The sequence below is a fragment of the Lutra lutra genome, chromosome 15 (assembly GCF_902655055.1).
Source record: "Lutra lutra chromosome 15, mLutLut1.2, whole genome shotgun sequence".
In the NCBI taxonomy this organism is placed as follows: Eukaryota; Metazoa; Chordata; class Mammalia; order Carnivora; family Mustelidae; genus Lutra; species Lutra lutra.
The window spans coordinates 66,994,367-67,006,655 of NC_062292.1; the positions used below are offsets into that span (position 1 = coordinate 66,994,367).

Consider the following 12,289-nt stretch of genomic DNA (forward strand, 5'->3'; position numbering starts at 1 on the left):
GAGGCCTCTGAACCCATGGTGGGATCACAGAGCAGTATCAGCCGTGTGGCCCGGGGCTAAAGTCACTCATATGCTGACATTCTGGGGCCTCATAACCCTGTCCCTAGTATTGTGCCCCAAATCACAGCCATGAAACATCAGTGTTCGGTCTTGAGACGGCAGATATGGGCTAACAACAGAATGCACCGGAGAGCCCCGTATGACCTGGACTAGCCTCATGTACAGCCTGACCACTGTCCCACGGAGAGCAGGTGAGTGGCCGTGAAGGAGGGGTGGCTGTGGCGGACAGTGGGGTGGCCCAGAGCTGGCCGCGGACAGTGGAGAGGAGGCTATCAGGGCCGGATGGCCCGTTCCCAGCCCAGGCCCCGCCCTCACGCACCTTCACACACGGCCCCTGCGTCCTTGCTGTGGTCGCAGTCGAAGGTCTCCACCTGCTCACACTCAGCCAGGGCCACCTCGCTCCTGAGCACAGGGCCGCTTGGATGAGCATGGGCTGGTCCTCCTTTGCCAAGGGCGGGTACAGCGCGCCTGCGGGGGTGTGCTTGGCCACTCCACAGCCCAGCTCCTGGCACACCACGGCCACGTCCGCCGTGTCCCAGCCGTCGTCACACATAGTGCCCCAGCGGCCATCCCGTTCCTCCTCCACCCATCCTTCGCAGCGGTGGGCGCCGTTCGCCAAGCGGATTTTGGGCGGAGGCTCTGTAAACGCGGGGTCGGAGCACACTCAGAAATGTGGGAGGCAAACAGGAGAGGCTGTTTGGTGGCGGGGGCGGCTTGCTGCTGTAGGGAATGCATCTTCCAAGGGCAGCCCCCCACCTAAAGACCCCTGGGAAGAGCATTCTGAAGACCACAGAAGGTAGGGACGTAGGGATTTGTGTTTGATTCTCCAGAGCTCAGAAAGTTCTTGGAGAAACAGAGAGAAGGCTAGAACTAGGTCTTCCCTACAGATGGAGCCTGGGGACGCCGGTATTCCGGTGGCCTGAGCTGCCCCATTTCTTCTGAGAGCAGCTTCACGCCCCATGGGTGTCCTCACCCACCCCAAGCCTGCTCGTTCTGCAGTGGGGGACGAACAGGCCACAAGGTTAACCCACACTCTGCCCATTTCTTTGTTTGTTTTTCCAAACTGGAGCGACCTGTAAGGAGGCCTTTTCTGGAGGGTTTGCAGCAGAGAGGAAGGATGGAGCCCAGAGCTGTCAGGGACCAGCCTCCCTTCTGAGGACAAAAATGATGGAGAGACAGAACAGAAAGAGGGAAGGCGAAGGATGGGACCCTAGGAGCCAGCTGCGCACTAAGCCACATCTGGTCCGCACTCTCTTGCCTGTGGTCCTTGTTTTTTCCGGCCCAAACCCGTTTGTATGGCTTCTCTATCCTTTGCAACCAAAGTGCGCCATCTGACACGGTCAGTTACCAAACTCACAGCGGAGGCCCTGCAGAAACAGTAAACCTGGGAGAATTACAGGTACCACGTGAACGTGATTCTCAGAGACTCACAGACTGAAAAGACAGAGCGTATGCAAGGCACCGTGAAGACGGACGCCATAACAACAGGCTTCATCAAATAGAAAAATAAACAGCGAACTTTGTATATCCCAGACAGAAAATTCACGTTCTTCTCAAATTCCACATAGAGGAGCGCCTGAGCGGTTCAGTCGGGTAAGCATCTGACTCTTGGTTTCGGCTCAGATCATGGTCTTGGAGTGATGGGCTCGAACCCTGTGCCGGATGCTGTGCTCAGTGGGAATCTGCCTGAGGATTCACTCTCTCCCTCTGTCCCTCCCCATCCTTGCTCTCTCTCTCTCAAATAAATAAGTACATAAATAAGTTAAAGTCAAATTCCGTGTATAACATCCACAAAAATGACAACTGTGTGTTAAGCCGTGAAGACGTTCTTAGTTCCCCAAAGTAAATGTCGTGCAACCCCTGTTGTTCAATCAAGTTTAACCACAAGGACAAAGAAGAAATCTATTGAGAAATTAATGAACTAAAGGATAAAAATGAAATCTATTCGTAGTTGTAAGTCCCCAGTTATAAGAGAAATGAAAACCCATATTCCGCATACTTTAGAAATTAAGTGAAAATGTTAGACATCAGAACTTGTAAGGGTTGACGAAAGAAGTACTTGGAAGAAACATGTGTTTTAGATGCATTTACGACATGCAAATAAAGAGGAGGAATAAATAATTATTTACTTGAGAACTTAACAAAGGAGCAACATGAAATAACCCTAAAGCCCAAAGGAGGAGGATGTGGGGGAGGTGGGGGAGAAGATGAACCAGAACTAAAGGAGCTAGAAAACCAGAACCCAAATAGATCTGAGTCACAAAAGTGCCCCCAAGTCTTGAAAAAGAACCATTACAGAGACCCTCGTGGGCCGGTCCGATCGGGAAGGAAGTAGCGCAAACGTAGAAGTAAGAAGTAAGGGGACACGTTCTCACGACCCTGGAGGCAGTCTGAAAAGTGGGTGGGAGGCCTGGCCCAGAGCACGTGATGATTTTGAAGATCTAGACAAAATGCCCAACTCGTTGGGTGAAACCTTCCAAATTATTTTAACAAAAGGTAGAAAATTGGGAAAGACTTGTAGGAAAGCACATGTGACACTAGGGTCAAGATCTCCCAGGCTCGGGAAGTCCCTGCCGCTGGTTCCAGACACGTCTCCAGCAGCAGGTGAGCCCAACACAAAACAGTTGAAAACAAAACTGCCACAGCACGGCGACCACGCAGAGCTTCTGAAATCAAGCCTCTGTGGCTAACCTCTCCCTGACACCGAAACCAGACCGTCAGGTCACTGCTGCCCACGAGGACCCGGTGACTAAGAAGGGCTCGGCAGGAACCCGATGACTTCCCAGAGCAGGACCGCTGCCGTGCACGTCTCCACAGTGATGCGTTAGAGGGGACACGTCCCGTGACCACCGCTATGCTTCCTGACCCCGGCCTCCAGCTCCCCCTGGGCGCCCAGCGGCCAAGCGACCTGGGAAAGGTACCGGATGTAAAGCCCATTTCCTCATCAGTGGATCGAGCATCGTTACGGAGACTGAGTGACACAAACCTGCTAAAGGTTTGGATCATGGAGTCTGTTTGTTCACGGTTTTTCCACAGTTTCCTGAGTACTGAAGAGGCGAGTGGAACCTCCCGCTCACCACGGGCTGTGTGCATGCAGGGCTCCCCTGTCCTCTGCATGCCCCGCGTTCCCCGAGACCAGCGCAGCCAGTCCAGCAAGAGCCCTGCAGACAGGGACTAGCCCCGCTCCTGCGGGAGCATCAGGCCGGGGTTGGGGTGAGGACGGTTATGTCCCATGCAGAGCAGAGCCCAAGGGCTAAAGACGAGATTCCCAACAACAGGATCATCCAGCAGAAAGGACGCTTGGCATCACCACCCCGGTCCTCTAGGACACAGAGACAAGTCCTACCTGTGACACTGAGGGTCACCGCCTCGCTGTGCTGGCCCCCAGGCTATTGTCGGCCTCACAGGCATAGTTTCCAGAATGTTCTGCGGTCAGAGAGAGGTTGAAGGACACTCCTCCTCCAGAGGGGGCCCAGCTGCTCCCCAGGATGACGTCCTCATGGTAAAACCGGTACAGGATCAGGGGAGAGCCCCTCTGGGCCTCACAGTGAAACTCCACCATGTCCCCCACCATGGCCTGGGTCCTGGGTGCCCTGAGAGTGAGGACAGGGCGGGACGCTGGGACTGAGGGAGACAGGTGGCCACCGTCAGAGAGGGTCTCTCCTGCTGCACAGACTTACAGCCCACGCTGTCCTCGTCCCAAGTCCTCACAGGGTCCATCCAGCCCATGAGGGACGCCTCTTGTCCCTTTGTCCCCCTCCTGTAGCTCGTCTGCCACTGCCCCACCACCTCACAGATACCCGGCCGAGTTCAGATGGTTTCTTAACCTCCTCACGGCCTGTCCCTCATCACCCTTGGTACAGCCTCACTGCCGCAGAAGGAGACTGCTCAGTCACTGGCTAATTAGGAGAGCGCCACTCACCTGTGACGGTGACGTTCAGGGCCCCACTGCGGGCGAGGCCGTGGCCGTTGTCTGCTGTGCAGTAGTACCGCCCCGTGTGACTCCCCACGACAGCAGGGATCTCCAGCTCTGCTCTCTGGGAACGCTGACGCGTGCTCCCCAGACGCTCCCCCGTGTCCTCTCTGTGCCAGGAGAACGTGGTGTCCCCTGTGCCTTCAGCCACAGAGCAGACGAGGACCAGACGCTCCCCTGCAAGCACGTGGCCCCCCTGGGGCTGGGTCTCCAGGAGCACGGCAGACCCTGGGACACCTGCGTGAGCGCGAGAGGACAGGTGAGGGCCTGGGGTGGAGGTAGTGTCCTCTGCTGGGCACCCAGGCGGTGGCCTTGCTGGAAGCCAAGTGTAGGCAGGGGAGCGTTTGGCGAGGAGGGAGCACGCTGAGGCCCCTGGGGCAGGACACCCTAAACTGTGGCCTCATTTCCTTCACACTCACCAGCCCTTGATAAGACAGGCCACAGTGACCTTGCTTCTCCCTCATTCCCAAGGCACTGGGAGGGCGGGAGAGGGGGACCATGGGACGAGGGACGGCGGGAGAAAGGGACAGCGGGAGAGGGGACAGCGGGAGGAGCACGGGCTGGCTCTGCCGCTTGTTCATCGCGTGATCTCAGCAGGTCAGTGCATCTGTCTGACCCCACGTTTCCTCCAAGATGCAGTGTGGAGCCCCGTCCCAGCCTGACAGAGCTCTGCTGATGATGAAGGGAGAGCCTGTCCTGCGGCTGTCTCAGGGTCGGGCACCCGACAGCCGTCAGCAGCGCCGCTGTCCCCTGCACGGCGTGGGGCAGGGGCAGACGCTGGCGCGGTGTGCCTGGGTTTCTGTTCCAGCTGGGTTACCCCGGGCAGGTCACTTGGCTGCTCTGTGCTTTCAGTCGCCTGGTGTGTGACATGCGGACGCTGATGCACCACATTACAGATCCCCAGGGCTCTGTGGGGCTCCCAGACCTGCTCGGAGCAAGGCCTGTGCTTGGAAAACTTCCTTCAAGTCCTCCCTGTCCTGGGATTCCTGGAACCGAGCACAGCAGCCCGTTCAGGCCTGGCATCCGGGAAGTGCTTTTAAGGGCTGGGGGCTCTTCCTGCCACTGCTGCCGTTGCCACCCCGGGCTCTCCCAGGGCTGGGTGTTCCCGGTGGGGGCAGCTCCCTGCAGACGGACACCACCATTATTTACCTCTTTTTCTCGGAGCACAACACAAGGTGCTCCAGGAGAGCTTATGATGGTCGCTTTGTGGACCGGGAGAACAGAGCCAGGGAGACTGGGCCCCCGTGGCCACTGACAGCAGAGTCCAGGGGAGTCCCTGAGGCCCCGTACCCACCATGCCCGCAGGGACAGGGGAGGCACAGCTGGGGTCTCCCGGGAGCCCTGCTCCTCTCCGTGCCACCCAGGACCCCGCCTGCCGCCCCGCCCCTGGGGCTCACTCTGCACAAGCACTAGGCTTCGAGACGCTGTGGGATGCCGTGGCCACCTCACACCAGTAGTATCCCGAGTCCTCCTTCCATATGGCCGAGATCTGAAACTCTGATGAGTTTCCATCCGATCTCAGGGTGTGGTCATCCCTGAAAAAGGAGTAGCAAAGCTGTGTCCCTGACCTGTCCCTGGGAAGCTGGGTGTCATGGAACAGGGTCACTGAGCTCCCCTTGGTGGGCTGCGAGGGCCTGATGGTCAGCGTGGGAGCCGGAAACAGCTCTGGAGGGAGAGATGGAACAGAGCAGCTGTCGCGGAGGCTGCAGGTCCTGTGGGGAGGTGCCCTATCTCCTCAGCCCCACCGAACAGGACACACAGACACGAACCCAAGGTCACACAACCACCACCGCCGTTCCCTCCCTGGGTAGTGTCCCCTGCCCCACACCCTGGTTCCTCCCTCACAGGCCCTAGAACAGCAAAGCCTCACCTTGGACAGTGAGCCATATAGACCTCGTTCTCTCTGTCGTAAATCTGTAGAAGACCAGCTGGTGGACCTCACAGGAATAGGAGCCGCTATCACTGGGGCTTGCCTTTGGGATGGTGTAGCCTGAGGCGTGGTAGTGAGTGGCCAGCAGAGACTCATCCTTGTAGTACATCACTTCCCCTATCATGCCGCTGCTTACCCCAGAGCACCGCACCACCACCTCGTCTCCTTCGTAGACATCGTGGGGCATGTCAGTGCTCAGCTGGTCTGCAAAAGACGCCAGGCACCTGCAGGGCTAGCCTCACCCCCGGCCCTGGCCCCACGCCCTGACGCACGCTCGTGTGGGGGAAGGGTGATGTACACACACGCACACACAGCCCCGATCCCTTGGAGCCCTTCCTGACATCGTGTGTCTCCCATGATCCTGTTAGTGTCATGTCTGTTTAAAAAGTTTCAATCCCATTTCTGGACCAAATACTGATTTTTAAACAGTAGTTATATCTCTGTATCCACTCAAGGTGACCTCCTGTCCCTGTGACAGTCAGGATCAACTTTCTCTGCATCTCTCCTTCCTTGGAGGCTCAGCCCCGTGGGTACAATTCAAAGACCTTCCTATCATCTTCTCCCTGATGAAACCGTCCGTTGGGACACTAGCCCCAGGGCTGGAGTGTCACTCTCTGGAATGAGCCCTTCCTGAATGCCTTTTCCAGAGGCTTCTGAGAATCCTTTGCTGGACGGCCCCTGTAAGAAGGGGTGGGCTTCTCTCCTTGCTCAGGTCTGTGCCTCCCCCTGGAGGACAGTGGTCCCCAGAGCTCAGGGCAGCTTGGTGTTTGCCTCTGCCCCAGCACGGGGAGGAAACCAGTAGGTGGAGGGGCTGGACGTCGGAGCTGGAAGTTTGCACAGAGGAAAGGGCCAGCCCTGTACGCTGTGACCCAGCATTGCAGCCATGGACTTTAGGGGGAAAATATTTCAGCCGGCCACTGAGCTAGAAATTCAGTTTATATAGTTATAAACCAATTTGTATTTGTTCAAGTACCAGTTTAGAACCGCATTGCAGACACGTTTGCCATTCTGATAAAAAGTCTAATCCCATGGCTGACCTTTGCCTATGCGTTCCCCGTTGGTGTAAAGAGGGGCAGAGCTGGACATGGAGGAACGGGACGGAGAAAGAAAGGGGGCCGGGAGAGTGTGTTTTGTCTGCGGGCTCTGCCCTGTGGCTGTGAGTTTACGGGATAGGGATGGTGTCCTGGCTCTCAGGGAGCTGCCTCAGAAGTCAGACCACCCTCGCGGGGGCCCTGGGTCCAATCTCCAAAGTGGGACAAGTGGGACCCGTAAAGAGAGGGGACTCCCACATTCTATGAGACGTTTTCTCATCTTTTGCATTTTTTGTTCTTGCACATACATTGCAACGCTCACAGTATTTCCCTCCAGGGATCCCTGTCTGTCTGATACGTTGGAGGTGCAGGCTCAGAATTTTTGTTCTTAAGAAGCTCAGAGACAATGTCCCTCCAGACGCTCGGCTGTTTGAGAGTCTCACCGCTGGACCAGGAGGCGGGCGTGGCGGTGGGTCAGAAACACTGACAAAAAGAGACACGTCTTAAGCCCTCCTGGAGGCCGAAAGTTTTCTTCCTCCACATGGAGCTTGAGCACGGTTTTCAGTGATGATAACAGAGATGAAATCAGTTTGATTAAAGAATGTTTGAGGAAGAAGGACTCAGGAGACAGAGCCCATCCCCACTCATCCTCTCGGAGACACAGGTGCTCAGGAGCAGGCTCTGCGATGCCCGGGCACCAGTGGTTCTGCCGCGGCCGCACCCAAGCCCTACTCCGGCGCCCTACTCAACGAGGACCAGCAGCAGTGGGCACAGCAGAGTGAGCCTGGAGGCAAGGCGCTAGCCCAAGGACAGTGATGGGCGGCTCAGGGGCCACTCAGTCCTGGAGCACAGTCTCTCCCCATAGGCTGTAAAGCCGGGATTAGGCCCTGTGGTTCAGCAGGGATTTTATAGAAAAATGAAAAAGGAAGTAGGGAAGCTCTGTGTGTGGCAGTCAGCATTGTCTCTGCCCTTAGCCCCACGGGTGCCGTAAACGTAGATGTTCTTCTTCACAGAGTTGCTCAGATGCATGTGTTGATCGGAAATGTTCCTCAGAATATAAGGTGTCTTCGCCCTATGGCTCAGGTCCTCCTAAGGAACCAACCATCCTCTCTCCCTCCCCATTCCTGCCTTTTTTCTTTCTTTCTTTCTTTCTTTTTCCTTTCATCTTTCTGTCTTTCATTTATTTTACCGTGTTCAGTTAGCCAGCACATAGTATGTCCTAAGTCTCCGATGCAGCGTTCAACAATTCATTAGTCGCAGTTAACACCCCGTGCTCATCACCCCTACCCTCCCTAACACCCACCACCCAGTTGCCCCCACCCCCAAGGGCTTTCAGTTTTCGGAGACTGTTGATTGCCCTCTGCAGCCGCTGAGATCCACATCACATGCTGGTCCCTCTCAAAGGGACGCCCCTGCGAGGCTCAGCGCACATGGCTGTGGCCCCGCTCCTAATACTGACACACCTCCCAGTGTGCAAGGATGCTGCTCTGCAGAGACCAGCCCAGACCAGAGGAGGAGACAGACAGGCCCTTGTGGGAAATGACAGTGGGGCTGGATACTAGATGACACTGCGTGTGGCCTGGGATTCAGGAGGAGAAGAACCCACCCCACGGAGTCTCCCCTGCTGATGAGATGCCCCAGACAGACGCGTGCACAATGGCAGGAGTCCTGTGAGTATCCTGCGGTGCTGACCCGGAGCATTAGCTCTCAGCTCCTGCGGATGTGGTCCAAAGGGCCTTACCACGCACCGGACAGCCCAGAGCCGCCCCCTCCCCTCACACTAGAGTTCAAGAACAAGTTTTGGAAGAGAGCCCTTGTATCCGGCTGGGAATAGAATCCACCCTGGTGGTTAAAAGAAGGGACTTGAATTAAGAGACAGCCTGCCATGCTGTGGACAGCCTTGAAGGCTGAAGGACACCCAGAGACCATGCTGGTATGCTGTCACAGCCTGGTGCTGAGGGAGCACCAGGAGGAACCACTGGAAAAGCCCAGTGAGATGAGGCCACTGGGTTGCAAGTGGGTCTGTGACAGGAAGGGACACGGTTGTTGCCAGAGACGGGGCATGAAGGAGGTGGAAATGCCTGACCTCGCTCTTCCTGTGTCTGGAGCCTGTGCAGAAGCCTAAGAAGCGGGCTGATGCCAGCGGCAGGGGTCATGCCCCCAGGGCACAGAGCAGCAGAGAGGGCGGAGTTGCATCTGGGGTGTGGTGGGCGAGGGACTAGCAGAGTCTTCAGTGGGGGAGAAAAGGTTACACCAGCATTAGAAGCTCCTTCCAGCAAAAATCCTTCTCTCTCCATATTGGAATCTGCCCATTTCCACCCAAGGCCATCAGTGGGATAAGATTAAGAAGATACTTAGGTCAGACAACACAGAACATCTGCATCATCTCCAGTCAGCAACACCAGGGAACAATACTGAAAAAAATAATAAATAAGACAAATGAAGACCTCCTTGCTAGCAATTTCCAAAGGTTGTTTTTTAATGCAGCTGTAGACCTTCCTGACGTCTTTTCCCTCAGTCAGCCTGCTCCGAGAGTACAGAGCGCGCACAGGTCTTGGAGACACCCAGAGCTTATCTCTCTGCTGATTTACATCTGGAGTCTATGGAGAGTGGGAAGCTGGAGGGGAGCATCTGAGGGCCCAGACTCCAGGCTTGCCTCCTTGACTGTGTGGGAGAGTGGAGGCCACCAAAAAGTCACAGCACACGCATTCATATGCGTTCTATTTTACAACCTTTCTGATGCTTCACCCTCTAGAAGTGTGGGTAAGTACATGTTCTGGGAAAACGTCTAATCAGCAAGAAAAGAGAAGAAAGTGGTTAAGTCAAAGCAATGTCGGAGAAGGAACAAGGCTGTGTGACAAAGACGGGGCAGGGGGAACGGCAGAATCAGAGGCAGGGAAGAAATGAAGTCCCTGGAACCTTCCAACCGCGAACCAAGGACTTAACAGCAAGTGGTGACAGCTAAGCAAGAGACGGGGGCAAGTTGGACGGCTGCTCATTATTACATGCTCCTTGGGATCTTGCTACAGTGTATAGACACTTTATGTCCCCCAGACACACAAACACACAAAGGGAGAAGGGCTTTTCAGATAAATCGGGAGATTCAAAGTTTGCAGAAATAATCCAGGAACATCAGACAAGAGCCACAAGCCCACCGCTGGGCAGCACAAAGGCTCGGTAGCATAAAGATGGACAATTACATATTTTCAAAGGACAGAATCCTGAAAATAGAACTTCCTTTTAAAAGCTTTTAATAAAAGAAAATAAATAAAAGCTTCTAATGGAGACAATTTGCTTTTTTTGAGCACTTTTTTGATGAGACCTAGCTCCTCTCCTCTCCTCATTGATTACGCTGCAGTTTAAGCTGTGAGAGAGTCTGCGGTGCTCTTCCCAGTTCATCCTCCAGACCAGAGAACAGAGGCCGTCTTAAGATTTCAGAGCAGGTTCCTCTTGTCTGCGGTGTCCATCCCTCCCTTCGGGAGAAGACACCCAGTGGGGAGAGGGGGACTTCCTGGAAAAAAGACATTCTTGCAATGTTCTTCAGCTCCACATTTCTCCTTTTTTTCCTGTAAATATCTGGTCCCTCTGAGTTTAGGGCTTTCCAGGTTGGGTGAGCAAAATCTCACCCAGACCTAGGAGAATGAGCAGATGGCAGGGGTAGGGACTAAGGTGTCCTCAGACACCTGGAGAGCTCATCCCTGTAGCCTTTGGCAAAAGGGGCTGGACAGACAATGATCATTGAGGCAGGCATCTGACAGGCTTCTGTCTTATGGAGCCATCTTACCTGGAGGCTCACAGGAACTAAGAGAAGGGGAACCCATGAAGCTATGCACACTAGGGGATGGAGGTTCTGAGATTAGCACAGGTGGGACTTCTCAAACTTTATATCTTGCAGCCCTTCCAGAAATTTTGTGAACTTCTGCCCTCTCACCTCCATGTCCCCAGGGGGAGGAGATTGCCAGAAGAATAGGAGGAGTAACGAAGGCAATGGGTAGCTTCCCTTGACAGTGGGCCTTATCTGGAGATCCATCATGCCTGCTGGAATAGAGGGACTCTGGGGCAGATCCAGTTAAATAGGAAATAACCACCCTCTTGGGCTCTTGGGAACTTTGGCAGGAAAGTCTGTGGGGTCTGATGTGTCGTCCCGAAAATGCTCTCCTGCCCTCTACTAACCCAGGTCACTGATGCTGACATAGAAAGATTTTCAAAATCCTCTTTTCTCCTTTTTCTTTGGGGGGTGGTGTTCATGTTTCAAGATCTAGCACAGCCTGTGAAGGGTCAGCCTGGAGTCTGTGGTACATTTGGTCTGTAGATGACGGCCACAAGGAGCATCATCTCCTGGTTATATTCTGGGTCTGGCCATTAGTCTAAAGTGAGTGTGGGGAGAGCCAGGGTATAGTCGGGGACTGTGAGAGGGTCCCATTTATAATAATATCCTAAACCCTCAAATTTCTGATGCCACAGGAGTTCCTGTCTCTCCAGGACTGAGATGATCAGGAAGGGCTACAAGGACAAGCACAAAAGCTCTGGTCAGGTTCCAGAAGTGGTGTGTCAGGTGGGTATTGACCCAAATGAGGCCATTTTGGGATGTGGGGTACTGAAGCCCCTGTCCCAAGAGTAGAGAGGTCAAGCAGAGCTGAAGGTTTTAAGCTGATGTCCATGGCCATCACCTGCTACGGAGGAGGAAAAGGGGTTCCTGTCAGCAAGCGGCTGCTGCCTGGGAAACCACCCAGTGGTTGTAAACATAGCCCACATCTGTGTGAGGAAGTCCCCAGGGCCGCGTTTCACCCTGCCAATCCAGGCCCCGGCACAACAAAACACAAGGTCAACTCAGATGGCACACGGGAGCATCTCTGCCCCAGGACCGGCAGGCCATGGGCAAAGGTGGTAGCAGAGTTCCAGAAAGCTGTGGCGTTAAAAACGGCGCTCCTACCATTGTCAACGTTCCTTGTCATGAATCTGAGCAGACTCCATTCCATGGCCTGAGTCTGAGTTCTCAGGAGATGGAACACCACGGCCTCCCCCGCCCTCGCCTCCACTGTGGTGCGCTTAGAGGCCTGTCAAGAGATTGTCAAAGTGAAAGGTGGCAGACAACACCCAGAGGGCACGCTCTGACCAGGGCAAAGAGTCTAGGAGTCTCTGCGAGTTGGGTTCTCTCGGATTCCAAGCACAGATTCTGTGAGATCATACAGTATCACTCTTTCTCTGTCTGACTTACTTTGCTTAATATCATGCTCTGCAAGTCCACCCATGTGGTCAAAAATAGCAAGATTTCCTTGTTTTATTGCTCTGTTT

The 12,289-nt window shown here is 54.8% G+C and overlaps 2 protein-coding genes across 2 annotated transcripts; both read right to left on the reverse strand.

Annotated features, from left to right (window-relative positions):
- Positions 1-215: 215 nt before the first annotated feature.
- On the reverse strand, positions 216-5,380 carry LOC125085616 (Fc receptor-like protein 2). Its single transcript, XM_047704079.1, is given in 7 exon segments — positions 216-304; positions 380-460; positions 463-699; positions 3,407-3,448; positions 3,451-3,684; positions 3,983-4,270; positions 5,183-5,380. Coding segments are annotated over 7 exon segments (1,119 nt in total). The 5' UTR covers positions 5,331-5,380.
- Positions 5,381-5,521: 141 nt separating this feature from the next.
- Positions 5,522-6,175, reverse strand: LOC125086463 (Fc receptor-like protein 2). Its single transcript, XM_047705839.1, has 2 exons — positions 5,927-6,175; positions 5,522-5,698 (listed from the first exon to the last, which is right to left on the reverse strand). Exons 1-2 carry the CDS (start codon positions 6,148-6,150, stop codon positions 5,623-5,625), a joined length of 300 nt encoding a protein of 99 aa, XP_047561795.1. The 5' UTR covers positions 6,151-6,175; the 3' UTR covers positions 5,522-5,622.
- Positions 6,176-12,289: the final 6,114 nt, after the last annotated feature.

Bases quoted from the DNA above. Each gene is read 5' to 3' on its own strand.
- LOC125086463 (XM_047705839.1), bottom strand. From the start codon at position 6,150: ATGCCCCACGATGTCTACGAAGGAGACGAGGTGGTGGTGCGGTGCTCT. The intron at 5,699-5,926 runs GTCTATATGGCT...CTCTCCCTCCAG, and splicing joins TTTACGACAGAGAGAACGAG to AGCTGTTTCCGGCTCCCACG.